Source organism: Lampetra fluviatilis, chromosome 48 (genome assembly GCF_964198595.1).
Source record: "Lampetra fluviatilis chromosome 48, kcLamFluv1.1, whole genome shotgun sequence".
In the NCBI taxonomy this organism is placed as follows: Eukaryota; Metazoa; Chordata; class Hyperoartia; order Petromyzontiformes; family Petromyzontidae; genus Lampetra; species Lampetra fluviatilis.
This window is the reverse complement of record NC_136322.1, coordinates 4,376,979-4,395,607: the sequence shown is the minus strand read 5'-3', so window position 1 is coordinate 4,395,607 and position 18,629 is coordinate 4,376,979. Positions and strand designations below refer to the sequence as shown.

At 59.9% G+C, this 18,629-nt stretch overlaps 1 protein-coding gene across 1 annotated transcript; it reads left to right on the top strand.

Moving 5' to 3' along the window:
- The first annotated feature begins 17,692 nt into the window (after positions 1 to 17,692).
- LOC144948225 (histone H4-like) lies at positions 17,693 to 18,004 on the top strand. The gene has a single exon (XM_078877652.1). The coding sequence runs from the start codon at positions 17,693 to 17,695 to the stop codon at positions 18,002 to 18,004; it is 312 nt and encodes a 103-aa protein (XP_078733778.1).
- The last annotated feature ends 625 nt before the right edge of the window (positions 18,005 to 18,629 follow it).

Here is an 18,629-nt window from a genome sequence, read left to right as displayed (position 1 = left end):
TACCCCGGCAATGATACGACGACGCACCCCGGTAGCCACCGTACACCCCCTGCACGCTCGCCACTCGAACGACTCGGTGTTCGCACTCTGGGCGGAGGACCCTGGCCGCCCCGAGGACAGCCAGGATCTGGCCTGGCGGGTCGGCCCGACCCCCCGAGCCGAGATTGTTCCACTGCAGGATGCGTTACATGTGCCTTGGGCAGCCTTACCTAAGGGGGAGGCCGATCAGCTGCGCGGGTTATTGCGGGAGTACGCCGACGTGTTCAGTGAGCACGATTCGGACGTGGGCCGGACCGACCTGGTCAAGCACCAAATTGACACAGGTGCAGCCCGACCCATCAAACTCCCCGCATACCGAGTGGGCGCGCCTGAACGGACCCAGATCAAAGAGGCAGTCACGGATATGCTACGCGATAACATAATTCAGCCCTCGGCGAGCCCCTGGTCAGCCCCAGTGGTACTAGTAACGAAAAAGGATGGGTCAACCGGGTTCTGCGTCGATTACCGTAAACTAAATGCAGTCACGCTCGGCGATGCCTTCCCCATACCCCGCATCGACGACACCTTCGACAGTCTCGCAGGAGCGCGGTATTTTTCCACCCTCGATCTGGCGTCCGGTTACTGGCAGGTGGAGATGACGGAGGAGGATCGGCCAAAAACAGCATTCACCACCCCGATGGGCCTGTTTGAGTTTCGAGTGTTGCCGTTCGGACTCACTAACGCGCCCGCGACGTTCCAGCGGTTGATGGAGTTGGTGATGCGGGGCTTGCAGTGGGAACAGTGCCTGATTTACCTGGACGACGTAATAGTGTTCAGTAGGTCGCTGTCCGAACACTAGTCCAGGCTGCAGGAAGTATTCCAGCGACTGCGAGCAGCCCATCTCAAGCTCAAGCCGCGTAAGTGTTACATTGCGCAGCGCGAGGTGGGGTACCTCGGACACCGAGTCAGCGAGGCAGGGGTGAGGACCGATCCCGAGAAGGTGCGTGCCGTAGTGGATTGGCCGCGGCCGAGGAACCTGACGGAGATCAGGTCATTCTTGGGACTCGCCACTTATTACCGTCGATTTGTAAAGGGATTCAGTGAGATTGCGCGCCCCCTCACCCAACTCACCTCCCCCAAGAACCCCTATCAGTGGTCGGAGGCCTGCCAGACGGCTTTCACCACACTCAAAGACCACCTCACCCACACCCCCACCTTGGCTTTCCCAGATTTCACCACCGATTTTATTTTGGACACTGACGCCTGCAGCAGTGGGCTGGGCGCGGTGCTGTCACAAGTGCAGGGTGGGACGGAGCGGGTCATCGCGTACGCCAGTCGGACCCTGAGCGGGGCCGAGCTGAACTATTGCGTAACCCGTCAGGAACTGTATGCCGTGATTTTCGCGTGTAAACAGTTCCGACCGTACTTGTACGGCAGGAGATGTCGTGTGCGCACCGATCATTATGCACTGCAGTTCCTCCTTACATTCAAGGAACCGCGGGGGCAGATGGCTCGATGGCTGGCGCAGCTGCAGGAGTACAACCTGCAGATCGAGTACCGAGCGGGGCGGACACACGCGAACGCGGACGCCTTGTCAAGACGGCCCGCGGTGCACGCTGAGACGAGGGAGGGAGACGCCTGCCCGTGCTTCACGGGGGGACGCTGCCGCCAGGCAGCAGAACCCAAGGAGCGCGCGGAAACTAAACTACCCCCCCCGAGAGAGAGTGCGGTGTGCGCCGCAGGAACCCCTGCAGAAGGAGCCCGGGGACAGACGGATCATCCCACCCCAACCGGGCGGATCCAAGAGGATGTCGGCTGCGCCTTCCCGGGCTTGGACGACGAGCAGCTGCGACAAACCCAGCAGCGGGATCCGGATCTGGCGGCGGTGGAGGCGGCACTGCGAGAGAAGAAGGATGCACTACCAGGGCCCTGGAGCGGTTTGTATGCCCGGTTGTGTGTAGAAAACGGGGTGGTGAGGGAACTGGCCGACGCTGGGCAGCCGGGGTGCATCTGCGTTCCCGCCCATGTGCGACCCCAACTACTACGACTGGTACACGACCACCCGCTCGGGGGCCATGATGGGGAACGGCGCACCCGGGAGACTCTGCGTCGCCAGTATCTCTGGCCTAAATTGGCGCAAGATGTGGCCGCCTGGGTGCAGGGCTGCCGGGCCTGTCAGCAGTGTGGGCAAAAGCCGGCGAGTTACCAGGTACCCCTGAGGCCGTTCCGAGTCAGTCGGACGAATCAGTTGGTCGGAATCGACCTGCAGGGGCCCTTTCCACGATCCCACCGGGGCAACCGATATATTCTCGTAGCGGTGGAGTACTTCACCCGCTACCCCGTGGCGGTGGCTATACCGGATAAAACAGCCCTCGTAGTGGCCCAGGCCTTCGTGGAAAACTACGTACTTAAGTGCGGGATCCCCGAACGAGTCATTACCGACCAGGGTAGTGAATTCGAGGCCGAACTATTCCAGGCGCTGTGCCGAGAGTTCGGGATCCAGAAGGACCGAACCACGGCGTATCACCCCCAGGCGAACGGGATGGTAGAGAGGATGAACCAGACTCTGGCCGGGAAGCTTAAACGCATGGCGGCCGCGAATCAACAGGACTGGGACGAACACCTCCCCTATGCCTTGTTCGCCTACACCACCGCCGTTCACACATCCACAGGACAGACCCCGTTCCTAATGATGTTTGGTCGCGAGTCTCGCCTGCCCGCAGATCTGCTGTTTGGTGTCCCTCCGCCGCAATGGGAGGAAGGGAGCCACCCTGTGGAGCACTTGCTGGAGACCCTGCGAGGGGCCAGGGGCCGAGCCTACCCGCACGGAGAGGCCGCGCACCAGCGGCAAGAGCAGAGCGCCCGACCCCGTATGGAGCCCCCCTTCTACACTGCGTGCTCCGAGGTGTGGCTGTACACTCCCCGCGTCGGTGCCGGACAGGTGGGGAAGCTGAACACCTACTGGCGAGGACCCTGGATTGTGAGACGGCAGATCTCACCATGGACGGTGCTGATTCAGGGAGGAGAGAGGGGCCGGGAGATGGTGGTCAACATCCGACGACTGAAGCCGTGGCGAGCAGCCCCCGAGGGGGGGAGCCCCGCCGTCCAAGTACCCCGAAACCCCGGGGTCCCCCCACCCCCCGTGCCTGGGGGCCTCGCGCAGTATATGGGCCCCACGGAGCCCCGGGCTCCGAGGGGCCTCGGGCGGGGCCGGGGGCGACGAGGACGGCGACCCTTAAACCCCACCGCCTCTGAGTTTGTTCCCCAGCCCGCAGGTGCCAGGGGCCGAGGGGAGCCGTTGGAATGGAGGAGGAGACCACCGCCGGAGCCCCGGAAGACGGAGCCGCCACCCCCGAGGCCAGCCACAAGGGCCGGGCGAATCCCGCGGACCCTGCGGCGATACCTCGTGGGGGCAACCCAGGCGAGGTGCTCCAGTCAACCCGGGACGGGGACTGGCACCCCGGGGGGCTATGTGGTGCCACAGCGACGGGGCCGCTCTGCCGAGCCAGGGAGCCGCCCGGCTTCCCCCACCGCACCGCCCCCCATCACCCCCCCCACATAAGCACACACCCGCACGCATTCCCCCCCCCCCCCCCCATAGAGCTGGAAGGGAAGGTCACCTGACCGACCGGTTTTTATCCGAGAAACCCTTATCGGGATTAATTCTCACGGTTTCCGGCGATCAGGGAATTGGACGACCTCCCCCGTGCTACGTTGCGCCGCGGTGCTGCGACCAGCCTTAATATGGTGTGGTCGCGGCATGGGGCATTCGGCCACCACGGTTGAGGCGCATTTCCCCTCACACACACCCCCACGGGTCGACGAGACAGACGGAGGAGGGAGGGGACAGCATGAATAGCGGGACCGCAGGGGCTCTTGCGCATAGTCATGGAGGGTTGGGATCATTACGCTTGAGCGCGCAGGCCCCATTGTTAGGAAGGGTAAGGGAGTAATTAGGATGTACGCCGCCAACGCCGCTCACTGATTAGCATATCAAAAGCGCCCGGAACCGCCGTGCGCGGGCTCGAGGTGCACGAGCCGATTGTTCAGCGCAGCATCCCTTTGAGGTAGGGAGGATAAATAGGGGGGCGCAAAGGGGAAATCGCTCTCTTACTCCGAGAAGCCAGCATCCAAGACGGCCCCCAGCTCTGCCCTCCGGACGTCCGTGCGACGTGTCGAGGCAAGCAGTGAGGAAAACCCACGGAACGTCGAGTGCCTCAAACCGTGAGTAAGGAGGTAAAAGTATTTCGTGAACGATAAATAGGGAATAGGTCCAGGGGAAGTAGGATAGGCCAGCCTCGTCGACTCACACTGATTTTAACATCTAGTTCCAGATAGCGGATAATAAATCATTAATAGCGAAGCGTGGTCTCGTGTGATCTCGTGGAGAGGTGTGAACGCGTGAAGCGCTGCAGCTCGCCTCGGGGGAGCGCTGCGCAGAGCGGTGCGCGTGCGGGTGCGCGTGTGTTCACTACGTATATGATACAGGGGTGCGATCACAACGTGAGTGCTCCGTGTTGAGTGAGTGCTGCGCAGAGCGGCGCGAGAGTGGGTGTCGCGTGTAGAGCTGCGTGTGCGCGCGTGCGTCCGCTCCGTGTGTGATACAGGTGCGCGATCATAACGCGAGTATTCAGTGGCGAGTGAGCGCGTGGGGAAGCGTGTGTACGCAGTGGTTCTGTAGTGCTGCGGCTCGCCTCGGGGGAGCGCTGCGCAGAGCGGTGCACGTGGGGGTGCGCGTGTGTTCACTACGTATATGATACAGGGGTGCGATCACAACGTGAGTGCTCCGTGTTGAGTGGAGTTGGAGTGCACGGAGCGGCGTGTGTGTGGGAGTGCGCATACGTTCGTTACGTGTCGGATACGGATGCGCATTGGTAACGTGCCGCACAGGACTACACTGCGAGCACGGCGTTTGATTGATGATGATGTGCGCACGTATGCTCGCAGCGTGGGAGCGCGGCGTGAGGCTGTAACAGTAGGGGCGTCGCGTTCGAATGCCGGCGAAACCGTAGCGGGTAATAGGGAGGTGGGGTAACGTAAACGAAATAGGGGATGCAGGCGGGAGGGACCCCGGGGGCCAACGGCCCCCACACTCCCACGCTGCAAGCAAACGTGCGCACGGCATCATCAATCAAACGCCATACTCCCCCTCTTTACACCGCTACGCGCAGCTCTCGCACGCTGCGAGCGTGCGCCCGTCTACAGCCCTGTGCGGCACTCGCCTCCACGTCGAATAACCACGTTACCAATGCGCACCCGTATCCGACACGTTGCGACCGTACGCGTACTCACGCACACAGCTCCCCGCGGCACTTACTCACCACGGAGCACTCACGTTGTGATCGCGCACCTGTATCATACACGTAGTGAACACACGCCCACCCACACGCGCAGCTCCGCGCCGCGCTCACTCACGTGGCGAACCACTGTGTACGCAGCACCACACACGTGCACACCTCTCCACGAGATCACACGAGGCCACGATTCGCTACTAACGATTTATTGTCCGCTACCTGGAACTAGGTGTTAAATCAGTGAGTCGACGAGGCTGGCCTACGCTGATACCTTTATGCCTATTCCCGATTTATCTGCTATGATTATAATTCACCTCCTTACTCACTGTTAGGTGCTCACGGCGGTCCGTTGATCCCCTGCTCGCAGCGTACCTCGGTGCGTCTCACGGACGTCCGGGTCGCTGGGCTGGAGCTCGTGGTGTCGCCTGGTGCTGGAGTCAAGAGAGCCCGATTTCCCCTTGCGCCCACTATTTATCCTCCCTACCTCAAAGGGATGTGGCTCTGAACAATGGGCTCGCGCCCCTCTGGCACGCGCACCGCGGTTCTGGGCGCCTGTGATATGCTAATCAATGTGCGGCGTTGCGCGGCGTAAATTCTAATTAATCCCTTTCCCTCCCTAACAATGGTGCCTGCGCGCTCAAGCGTAATTATCCTGACCATCCGTGACTATGCGCAAGAGCCCCTGCGGTCCCGCTACTCATGCTGTCCCGTCCCTCCCCTGCTTGCCCCGTCGACACGTGGGTGGTGTGTGTGGGGGATGCGCTTCAACCGCGGTGGCCGAATGCCCCTCGCCGCGGCCATACCATCTTAAGGCAGGTCGCAGCGCCGCGGTGCAACGTAGCGTCGGGGGAGGCCGTCCAATTCCCTGATCGCCGGAAACCGTGAGAGTTAATCCCGATAAGGGTTTCTCGGATAAAAACCGGTCGATCAGGTGACCTTCCCTTCCAGCTCTATGGAGAGGGGGGGGGAATGCGTGCGGGTGTGTTCATGTGAGGTGAGGGGGACGAGGGGTTGGCTCCGTTGCTTGGTGGTGGCGAGGTCGGGGATGGGGCGCCTGCCGAACGGCTTCGTGGCGGCATCACAGTAACTTATTGCAGTAAAAACAACCCATCGCATGAACCATCCTGCGGTCCTAGAATATCAACTCTGTCGGTGCATTAAGCGTAAGATTATATATTTTCTTTAAACATTAGACTGCAGAGTCACTTGAATTGAATTTGAGTGGTGATGATTGTGCACCGTGCCTCGATCTTGTTCAAGGCGCGCGACCCTTCTGCAGTGCGTGAGCTACTCACCTCTTGCCACGTAAAATGTTAAACTTTCTATTTAATGTCGGTTAATTTTGAGTAATTTTCTTCAGTTCGTTGTCCATCTGAAAATCCATATATTTATTCATTTCAAAGTTCGATTAAAACGTCCAGTTAAAAGTTCGGTGACAAGGGACTGTTGACATGGCGCGCAGTCCTCACCATAGCGCGAGAGGTGGAATCGCGAGCGCGCGAGGCAAAACTTAAATAGAAAATATTTCGTTGGAATTAAATATGAGTAGTCTGTTTAAGCATCTTGTCTTGCAAAAAATTCGAGTGCGTTTTAAATAGTGTTTATCAGTAACACTTTTGAAAACCGACAATCGTCATATCTTGCCCTGACCGAACAATGTCTCCCAAATGTTGGTTGTTCACTTGTTTTGAATTATAATTTATATCGTGAGCATTGTCGTATATTGCATAAGTAACGTACATTAAAGAAGTGATCTTCGTGATAATGTATCAACTAGATGCATGTAAGTATGAACGTTACGGGAGTAATCGAGCCCAAAGGCAGGCGTGATAAACACAGTGAGTATGGTGGCAACTCCCTCACTGGAGTTCTGGATGATCTCAGCGATGTCCGCATTCAGTACGCCGCTTCTATAATAACCTCGGGCCTGGAGAACACTCGTTTCGAATTCGTGAGAGCGCTGATTTCGATTTCAAAGAGGCGAGGCGATAAAAGCGACGTCTTGAGATGGCGGAAACTGCTCCTGCTCAACCACCAGCTGCGGCTACTTCAGCGCCTAAAAGCCCCAAGAAGAAGCGCGCCGCTCCAAAGGCCAAGAAGGTCGGCCCCAGCGTGTCCGAGCTCATCCTCAAGGCTCTGGCCAGCAGCAAGGAGAGGAACGGCGTGTCTCTTCCTGCGCTCAAAAAGTCGCTTGCTGCCGGAGGATACGACGTGGAGAAGAACAATGCCCGCGTGAAGTTGGCCATCAAGAAGCTCGTGGCCAAAGACGCCGTGGCGCAAGTGAAGGGCAGCGGCGCGTCTGGCTCTTTCAAACTCAACAAGGAAAAGGCTGCCGCAAAGGCGAAGCCCAAGTCGTCAACGGCAAAGCCCGCAGCTAAAAAGCCCGCGGCAGCCAAGAAGGTGAAGAAGCCCGCGGCAGCCAAGAAGACCGCGCCCAAGAAGTCTCCCAAGAAAGCAAAGAAGCCCGCGGCTGCCAAGGCGGCCAAGAGCCCCAAAAAGGTGAAGTTGTGGTGCCACAGCGACGGGGCCGCTCGGCCGAGCCAGGGAGCCGCCCGGCTTCCACCGCCGCACTGCCCCCCATCACCCCCCCCACATAAACACGCACCCGCACCCACGTAGGGCCTCGTGGTCGGGTCACCTACCCTGAGTTTTCACCCGAGGGCCCCCTAGGGGGGTTACCCCACGGTTTCTCAGGGCCAGGGAATTGGACAGGACCCTTCCCAGGCCAAGTAACACTGCGGCGCCGTGGGCGGATTTGAGATCGCACGACCACGGCGAGCTCAGAGAGCCCCGCAGTTAGAAACGCATACAAACACAAACACGGGTCAGCAAGGCAGATAGCTGGGATCAGGACCCGGGACGACTGATTGGTCGAAAGTTCAAAGGCCGGCGGGATCGCAAAAGAGCGGGAAATCCTAGGCTCAGGATTGGTCGAGAGACCAAGGCGGTCGGGACGGGGGCGCCTAGCCTTTGATGTGAATAGTTTAAAAGAAAACGCAGGGGCAGTAGGGAACTCTCTTCTTCTGGAGTTTGGACACGGGGTCAGCGACGAAGGAGTCATCGGGCGAGCGGCTAGATTGTCTGCAGGACGATCTGAGCGCCGCAAGGTCACCAAGGACTACAGACGGTATCGTGTTGCGCGCCTTACAACACCTCAGAGCGGAGGGTAGGATCCGTAGGAGAGGGTTAGTTCGGGGTAAGGACGAGTAGGAAAGCGGTTTAGCAGAGAGCGCAGCATAGAATAGGGCTATACGGCACCAGAGTGTGGGTTAGAAGCGCCTTGCTGTCCCGCACACACACACGGGTGGCTCGGTTGGTTAGCAAGGGCTAATAAAATCTCGAGCGTAGTAACAAAACCGTGTTGTTGGGTGTTTTTGGAACGTGGTATTAGCGTGCACTGCATTCGCGAGTGTGTGGTCGTTGTACGCATAAAGGCCGTGGTCTCTGTACGATTGTGCGGGTACGGAGGTGTGTGCGTTAACGCCCGGGGAGAGCACTTTTGGTGTGTTGGCGTGACTACGCAGCCGTGTGAGAGGAGAATCGTCCTTGTACGATATTTGTGTTGACGTGCACGCGCGAGTGGGGGAGGGGACGAGTCGTCGTGTCGGCGTGTGCCCCGCTTGCGTGCGCTCGTTACTTGCGTAAGCTCTCGGCGTGCGTAATCGGCGTGCCCAAGGTGCGCGATCGTAACGTGGGCGGCCAGCGCGGCGCAGAGCGGCGCAGGAGTGGGTATCGCGTGTGGAGCTGTATGCGTGTGTGCGCGCACGTTCACGACGTGTGTAACACAGGTGCGCGATCCTAACGTGAGTGGTCAGGGTTGGGTGAGTGCCGTGCAGAGCTGTGTGTGGGTGTGCGCGTGCGTGGTTATCCATGCCTGCTACGCGGACCCGCGGTGGAGGGGAATCCTCGGGTGACGGCTCCCACACCCTGGGTGAGGAGCCTAGCGGCGGTTCGCTTAGCAGCGGGGGGGCGATTGATGATGTTAGTCCGGCCGTTAGTATTATCGAGGGAGGGATCTCGGGGGCTAGCGACCCCCACAAATTGGTGTCGGAAGCGGTACGGACCCCCGCGTTACCTCACGCTAAAATAAGACTGATATTTACCGGCCGGGGGGCCCCTTCGTGGAAGGCATTCGCCCGCAATCTCTTAGGGGCCAAGGAAATTAATGGATGGACGGACGCGCAGGCAGTACGTCAACTTAATATGAATCTTGATGGGCGGGCAGCCGATTTTGTAGAAGCGTTACCCGCGAGCGCACAGACACAGCTAGAGGAGCTGATGCGCCGACTCGATCAGCGTTTTGGCACGCGTGACGAGGAGGAAGCAAAATCGGCCTTAGAGGCGCGCCGTCGCCAACCTGGCGAAGATCTCCGTGATTACGCCGAGGATGTGCGCGAGTTAACAAAGATCGCACGCCCGGGGTACGCAACTGAGGTTATTGAGGAACTGGCTGCCGAGAAAATCCAGCGGTACCTGTCTCGCACGGCGTGGTGGCAGCCAGACATGAGCTGCCCACGTCTTCCCTTTAACACCCTTGTCGAGCGCGCACGTAAGTGTGAAAGAATTCACAGCGAACGCGCGCAGCTCCGGGGGCTGGGACGAGAGCGCGCCATTGCGAGCCTGCTCTCGGAAGACGAGGAGGAGGAACAGGAGCTCGCGAGGACGGTAAGGGGCCGGGAAAGAGAACCTCCAGTGTCCCGCGAGACAACCCCGGGATGGGTTGCCGGTATACAAACGGGTATAAAGGATGTCTCCGGCCAGGTAACCCAGGTACGCGAGGAAACGAACAAAAATATGACCCAATTGCAATCCTCCGTTGAGACCATCCGATCTGAAATGGGGGACCTACGCGCCACGGTGGGAGGGTTATCTGGGAGGGTAGCCCGACTAGAGGCGGAGGGTGGACAGCGGCGTAATGGGGGGGGAGGGAGTGGGCGGGGGGCCCACTACGGAGCCGCCCCCCCTCCCCGGGCATGTTATATGTGCGATCGCCGAGGGCATCTAGTGAGGGACTGTCCTGAAATCACCCGAGCTAGGCAGGCGCGGGGGTTAAACTCCAACGCCTCCTAGTGAGCGGACCAACTAGGGGTGCAATCGACGCGGTCCCGATACAAATAGACGGTAATGGTAATAATGGCGAGCGAGTGATCTCCACACAGGTTCCAACAACAACGCCCACGGAAACGGTGACTCCTGGCGACTGGCTACGGGAGCTGGTGGCGGGGATCACGGGGGCCACGTCGCTGGTGGAAGGGGAGGTACACGGAGTGCGTACCCGAATTCTGCTGGACACGGGGGCGGTGGCCTCGCTCGTGAGCGCAGCGCACTGCAGCGCGATCGGGGTCGACGTGCGTCACCTGCAGGCACCGGACCGCGCGCTGCACACGGCGAGCGGAGCCGGAATGGGGCTGCTGGGGAGAGCCACCCTAGAGGTCCGCATAGGAAACCAGGTGTGCACACAGGAATTCTACGTTTCGAGTGTGTTGTGCCACGAGTGCATTGCAGGAACGGACCTCCTGGAAAAGTTGGGACTTAACGTACAGCCCCGGCAACGATGCGCTACGGTGGAGGGCAGCGGGGAGCGGATTCCGTTCCTAGGACAGGAGCCGAATCGCCCACGCTTCACACCCGTGGCCGCTACGCTGGTGTCGGCCGTCACCATCGGGCCTCTCGCCGAGATGCTGGTGCCAGTGGCAACCCTCTCCACCGACCCAACCCACCGACCATCGGGCGAGGTAATGCTGACTCCTCACCCGGAGTTGGCATCGCGATACGGGGTGGTAGGTCAGCCACACTGGTAAACGCAGATGGGGGCCGGCTGTTTATACGTGTGTTTAACCCACACAGTACCCCGGCAATGATACGACGACGCACCCCGGTAGCCACCGTACACCCCCTGCACGCTCGCCACTCGAACGACTCGGTGTTCGCACTCTGGGCGGAGGACCCTGGCCGCCCCGAGGACAGCCAGGATCTGGCCTGGCGGGTCGGCCCGACCCCCCGAGCCGAGATTGTTCCCCTGCAGGATGCGTTACATGTGCCTTGGGCAGCCTTACCTAAGGGGGAGGCCGATCAGCTGCGCGGGTTATTGCGGGTGTACGCCGACGTGTTCAGTGAGCACGATTCGGACGTGGGCCGGACCGACCTGGTCAAGCACCAAATTGACACAGGTGCAGCCCGACCCATCAAACTCCCCGCATACCGAGTGGGCGCGCCTGAACGGACCCAGATCAAAGAGGCAGTCACGGATATGCTACGCGATAACATAATCCAGCCCTCCGCGAGCCCTTGGTCTGCCCCGGTGGTACTGGTAACGAAAAAGGACGGATCGACTCGGTTCTGCGTTGATTACCGAAAATTGAACGCAGTCGCCCTCGGCGACGCTTTTCCCATCCCACGCATCGACGACACCTTCGACAGTCTTGCAGGAGCGCGGTATTTTTCCACCCTCGATCTGGCGTCCGGTTACTGGCAGGTGGAGATGACGGACAAGGATCGGCCAAAAACAGCATTCACCACCCCGATGGGCCTGTTTGAGTTTCGAGTGTTGCCGTTCGGACTCACTAACGCGCCCGCGACGTTCCAGCGGTTGATGGAGTTGGTGATGCGGGGCTTGCAGTGGGAACAGTGCCTGATTTACCTGGACGACGTAATAGTGTTCAGTAGGTCGCTGTCCGAACACTGCTCCAGGCTGCGGGAAGTATTCCAGCGACTGCGAGCAGCCCATCTCAAGCTCAAGCCACGTAAGTGTTACATTGCGCAACGCGAGGTGGGGTACCTCGGACACCGAGTCAGCGAGGCAGGGGTGAGCACCGATCCCGAGAAGGTGCGTGCCGTAGTGGATTGGCCGCGGCCGAGGAACCTGACGGAGATCAGGTCATTCTTGGGACTCGCCACTTATTACCGTCGATTTGTAAAGGGATTCAGTGAGATTGCACGCCCCCTCACCCAACTCACCTCCCCTAAGAACCCCTATCAGTGGTCGGAGGCCTGCCAGACGGCTTTCACCACACTCAAAGACCACCTCACCCACACCCCCACCTTGGCTTTCCCAGATTTCACCACCAATTTTATTTTGGACACTGACGCCTGCAGCAGTGGGCTGGGCGCGGTGCTGTCGCAAGTGCAGGGTGGGACGGAGCGGGTCATCGCATACGCCAGTCGGACCCTGAGCGGGGCCGAACTGAACTATTGTGTAACCCGTCAGGAACTGTATGCTGTAATTTTCGCGTGTAAACAGTTCCGACCGTACTTGTACGGCAGGAAATGTCGTGTGCGCACCGATCATTATGCACTGCAGTTCCTCCTTACATTCAAGGAACCGCGGGGGCAGATGGCTAGATGGCTGGCGCAGCTGCAGGAGTACAACCTGCAGATCGAGTACCGAGCGGGGCGAACACACGCGAACGCGGACGCCTTGTCAAGACGGCCCGCGGTGCGCGCTGAGACGAGGGAGGGAGACGCCTGCCCGTGCTTCACGGGGGGACGCTGCCGCCAGGCAGCAGAACCCAAGGAGCGCGCGGAAACTAAACTCCCCCCCCCGAGAGAGAGTGCAGTGTGCGCCGCAGGAACCCCTGCAGAAGGAGCCCGGGGACAGACGGATCATCCCACCCCAACCGGGCGGATCCAAGAGGATGTCGGCTGCGCCTTCCCGGGCTTGGACGACGAGCAGCTGCGACAAACCCAGCAGCGGGATCCGGATCTGGCGGCGGTGGAGGCGGCACTGCGAGAGAGGAAGGATGCACTACCAGGGCCCTGGAGCGGTTTGTATGCCCGGTTGTGTGTAGAAAACGGGGTGGTGAGGGAACTGGCCGACGCTGGGCAGCCGGGGTGCATCTGCGTTCCCGCCCATGTGCGGCCCCAACTACTACGACTGGTACACGACCACCCGCTCGGGGGCCATGATGGGGAACGGCGCACCCGGGAGACTCTGCGTCGCCAGTATCTCTGGCCTAAATTAGCGCAAGATGTGGCCGCCTGGGTGCAGGGCTGCCGGGCCTGTCAGCAGTGTGGGCAAAAGCCGGCGAGGTACCAGGTACCCCTGAGGCCGTTCCGAGTCAGTCGGACGAATCAGTTGGTCGGAATCGACCTGCAGGGGCCCTTTCCACGATCCCACCGGGGCAACCGATATATTCTTGTAGCGGTGGAGTACTTCACCCGCTACCCCGTGGCGGTGGCTATCCCAGATAAAACAGCCCTCGTAGTGGCCCGGGCCTTCGTGGAAAACTACGTACTTAAGTGCGGGATCCCCGAACGAGTCATTACCGACCAGGGTAGTGAATTCGAGGCCGAACTATTCCAGGCGCTGTGCCGAGAGTTCGGGATCCAGAAGGACCGAACCACGGCATATCACCCCCAGGCGAACGGGATGGTAGAGAGGATGAACCAGACTGTGGCCGGGAAGCTTAAACGCATGGCGGCCGCGAATCAACAGGACTGGGACGAACACCTCCCCTATGCCCTGTTCGCCTACACCACCGCCGTTCACACATCTACAGGACAGACCCCGTTCCTAATGATGTTTGGTCGCGAGTCTCGCCTGCCCGCAGATCTGCTGTTCGGTGTCCCTCCGCCGCAACGGGAGGAAGGGAGCCACCCCATGGAGCACTTGCTGGAGACCCTGCGAGAGGCCAGGGGCCGAGCCTACCCGCACGGAGAGGCCGCGCACCAGCGGCAAGAGCAGGGCGCCCGACCCCGTATGGAGCCCCCCTTCTACACTGCGGGCTCCGAGGTGTGGCTGTACACTCCCCGCGTCGGTGCCGGACAGGTGGGGAAGCTGACCACCTACTGGCGAGGACCCTGGATTGTGAGACGGCAGATCTCACCATGGACGGTGCTGATTCAGGGAGGAGAGAGGGGCCGGGAGATGGTGGTCAACATCCGCCGACTGAAGCCGTGGCGAGCAGCCCCCGAGGGGGGGAGCCCCGCCGTCCAAGTACCCCGAAACCCCGGGGTCCCCCCACCCCCCGTGCCCGGGGGCCTCGCGCAGTATATGGGCCCCACGGAGCCCCGGGCTCCGAGGGGCCCCGGGCGGGGCCGGGGGCGACGAGGACGGCGACCCTTAAACCCCACCGCCTCTGAGTTTGTCCCCCAGCCCGCAGGTGCCGGAGACCGAGGGGAGCCGTTGGAATGGAGGAGGAGACCACCGCCGGAGCCCCAGGAGACGGAGCCGCCACCCCCGAGGCCAGCCACAAGGGCCGGGCGAATCCCGCGGACCCCGCGGCGATACCTCGTGGGGGCAACCCAGGCGAGGTGCTCCAGTCAACCCGGGACGGGGACTGGCACCCCGGGGGGCTATGTGGTGCCACAGCGACGGGGCCGCTCGGCCGAGCCAGGGAGCCGCCCGGCTTCCACCGCCGCACTGCCCCCCATCACCCCCCCCACATAAACACGCACCCGCACCCACGTAGGGCCTCGTGGTCGGGTCACCTACCCTGAGTTTTCACCCGAGGGCCCCCTAGGGGGGTTACCCCACGGTTTCTCAGGGCCAGGGAATTGGACAGGACCCTTCCCAGGCCAAGTAACACTGCGGCGCCGTGGGCGGATTTGAGATCGCACGACCACGGCGAGCTCAGAGAGCCCCGCAGTTAGAAACGCATACAAACACAAACACGGGTCAGCAAGGCAGATAGCTGGGATCAGGACCCGGGACGACTGATTGGTCGAAAGTTCAAAGGCCGGCGGGATCGCAAAAGAGCGGGAAATCCTAGGCTCAGGATTGGTCGAGAGACCAAGGCGGTCGGGACGGGGGCGCCTAGCCTTTGATGTGAATAGTTTAAAAGAAAACGCAGGGGCAGTAGGGAACTCTCTTCTTCTGGAGTTTGGACACGGGGTCAGCGACGAAGGAGTCATCGGGCGAGCCGCTAGATTGTCTGCAGGACGATCTGAGCGCCGCAAGGTCACCAAGGACTACAGACGGTATCGTGTTGCGCGCCTTACAACACCTCAGAGCGGAGGGTAGGATCCGTAGGAGAGGGTTAGTTCGGGGTAAGGACGAGTAGGAAAGCGGTTTAGCAGAGAGCGCAGCATAGAATAGGGCTACACGGCACCAGAGTGTGGGTTAGAAGCGCCTTGCTGTCCCGCACACACACACGGGTGGCTCGGTTGGTTAGCAAGGGCTAATAAAATCTCGAGCGTAGTAACAAAACCGTGTTGTTGGGTGTTTTTGGAACGTGGTATTAGCGTGCACTGCATTCGCGAGTGTGTGGTCGTTGTACGCATAAAGGCCGTGGTCTCTGTACGATTGTGCGGGTACGGAGGTGTGTGCGTTAACGCCCGGGGAGAGCACTTTTGGTGTGTTGGCGTGACTACGCAGCCGTGTGAGAGGAGAATCGTCCTTGTACGATATTTGTGTTGACGTGCACGCGCGAGTGGGGGAGGGGACGAGTCGTCGTGTCGGCGTGTGCCCCGCTTGCGTGCGCTCGTTACTTGCGTAAGCTCTCGGCGTGCGTAATCGGCGTGCCCAAGGTGCGCGATCGTAACGTGGGCGGCCAGCGCGGCGCAGAGCGGCGCAGGAGTGGGTATCGCGTGCGATAATACTAACGGCCGGACTAACATCATCAATCGCCCCCCCGCTGCTAAGCGAACCGCCGCTAGGCTCCTCACCCAGGGTGTGGGAGCCGTCACCCGAGGATTCCCCTCCACCGCGGGTCCGCGTAGCAGGCATGGATAACCACGCACGCGCACACCCACACACAGCTCTGCACGGCACTCACCCAACCCTGACCACTCACGTTAGGATCGCGCACCTGTGTTACACACGTCGTGAACGTGCGCGCACACACGCATACAGCTCCACACGCGATACCCACTCCTGCGCCGCTCTGCGCCGCGCTGGCCGCCCACGTTACGATCGCGCACCTTGGGCACGCCGATTACGCACGCCGAGAGCTTACGCAAGTAACGAGCGCACGCAAGCGGGGCACACGCCGACACGACGACTCGTCCCCTCCCCCACTCGCGCGTGCACGTCAACACAAATATCGTACAAGGACGATTCTCCTCTCACACGGCTGCTTAGTCACGCCAACACACCAAAAGTGCTCTCCCCGGGCGTTAACGCACACACCTCCGTACCCGCACAATCGTACAGAGACCACGGCCTTTATGCGTACAACGACCACACACTCGCGAATGCAGTGCACGCTAATACCACGTTCCAAAAACACCCAACAACACGGTTTTGTTACTACGCTCGAGATTTTATTAGCCCTTGCTAACCAACCGAGCCACCCGTGTGTGTGTGCGGGACAGCAAGGCGCTTCTAACCCACACTCTGGTGCCGTGTAGCCCTATTCTATGCTGCGCTCTCTGCTAAACCGCTTTCCTACTCGTCCTTACCCCGAACTAACCCTCTCCTACGGATCCTACCCTCCGCTCTGAGGTGTTGTAAGGCGCGCAACACGATACCGTCTGTAGTCCTTGGTGACCTTGCGGCGCTCAGATCGTCCTGCAGACAATCTGGCGGCTCGCCCGATGACTCCTTCGTCGCTGACCCCGTGTCCAAACTCCAGAAGAAGAGAGTTCCCTACTGCCCCTGCGTTTTCTTTTAAACTATTCACATCAAAGGCTAGGCGCCCCCGTCCCGACCGCCTTGGTCTCTCGACCAATCCTGAGCCTAGGATTTCCCGCTTTTTTGCGATCCCGCCGGCCTTTGAACTTTCGACCAATCAGTCGTCCCGGGTCCTGATCCCAGCTATCTGCCTTGCTGACCCGTGTTTGTGTTTGTATGCGTTTCTAACTGCGGGGCTCTCTGAGCTCGCCATGGTCGTGCGATCTCAAATCCGCCCACGGCGCCGCAGTGTTACTTGGCCTGGGAAGGGTCCTGTCCAATTCCCTGGCCCTGAGAAACCGTGGGGTAACCCCCCTAGGGGGCCCTCGGGTGAAAACTCAGGGTAGGTGACCCGACCACGAGGCCCTACGTGGGTGCGGGTGCGTGTTTATGTGGGGGGGGTGATGGGGGGCAGTGCGGCGGTGGAAGCCGGGCGGCTCCCTGGCTCGGCCGAGCGGCCCCGTCGCTGTGGCACCACAATTGGAAGCCGTTTAGCTTCACACGATTATAAAGTTAGTTCATCTTGTTCACTTGAAAACAAGACCTTACACCGATTATTCACTCCACGTGCAATCTTGCAACAGATCGCGTTCCTCTCGCGTTCGCTGCGGGTGTGCCAATATCATTACAGAGTGCTTCGAAGAAGGGTCATTGCCCAAAACGTCGCATATTATACATGTCAAGGAAGTGTTATTGACGACAGTGGAGGGTTTTCTTCGTCACAGAGGTTAAAGGTCTAAGGTTTAAGGCGGAGCCATCGCGGAGGGCAGGGGTGGTCGGTGACGTCACCACGCTTCGGGTATAAAGGCGGCTGCTGCTTTCAAGCTGAGCGCGCAGTCTCTCGCGAGCTTTGTCAGAAGTAGTCGGAATGTCTGGACGCGGTAAAGGCGGTAAGGGGCTCGGCAAGGGAGGCGCAAAACGCCATCGCAAGGTGCTGCGCGACAACATCCAGGGCATCACCAAGCCCGCCATCCGCCGCCTCGCTCGCCGCGGCGGTGTGAAGCGCATCTCGGGCCTCATCTACGAGGAGTCCCGCGGCGTCCTGAAGGTCTTCCTTGAGAACGTCATCCGCGACGCCGTCACCTACACGGAGCACGCCAAGCGCAAGACCGTCACCGCCATGGACGTGGTCTACGCCCTCAAGCGCCAGGGCCGCACTCTCTACGGCTTCGGAGGCTGAGCGCCCATCTCTCGCACACTAAGCCAACCCAAAGGCTCTTTTCAGAGCCACCCACCTCTTCGAAACTGCTTGCGCCAGTGTTGCCAAACACTTTCTAAATGGAGCACATGTCCTGGGTTGTTGCGCGCCTATTCCTCGTGAGCGTGGTGGACGTTTGCTTGTTGAGTTGGCGAATCTTCATCTGCTTCCACATGAATGAAAGAAATCATGATATTCACGACACGTCACATTTAACAAGGCGTAATTCTTGAACGCGTTAATACAGTACCCATTTCTGGTATTTTTGCGTTAATTATTTCCAGCTGCATCCGATTCCGATATTACGTGGAGCATTTGGCGCCACAATCTTACAGCACACTCGTCCTAATTGACGTAGCGTGCCGGAATGCTAATCTCCACCTGTACAGCACAACAGCGAAGTTATTTTTCTCCACCGAGCGCTTGTATTTTTCCAAATTGCGTTCTTAAAACGCCCGTGCGCCGTATTAGACGAGTGGTGAAACAATCCCTCGTAAGAAACAAAAAAACCCACGCTCAAAACACAATATACTGTATTGGGTTTTCCAGTCATCCTTTTTAAAACAAAGGCAATGGCCATGGCTGCAATTCACTAATATACATGTTT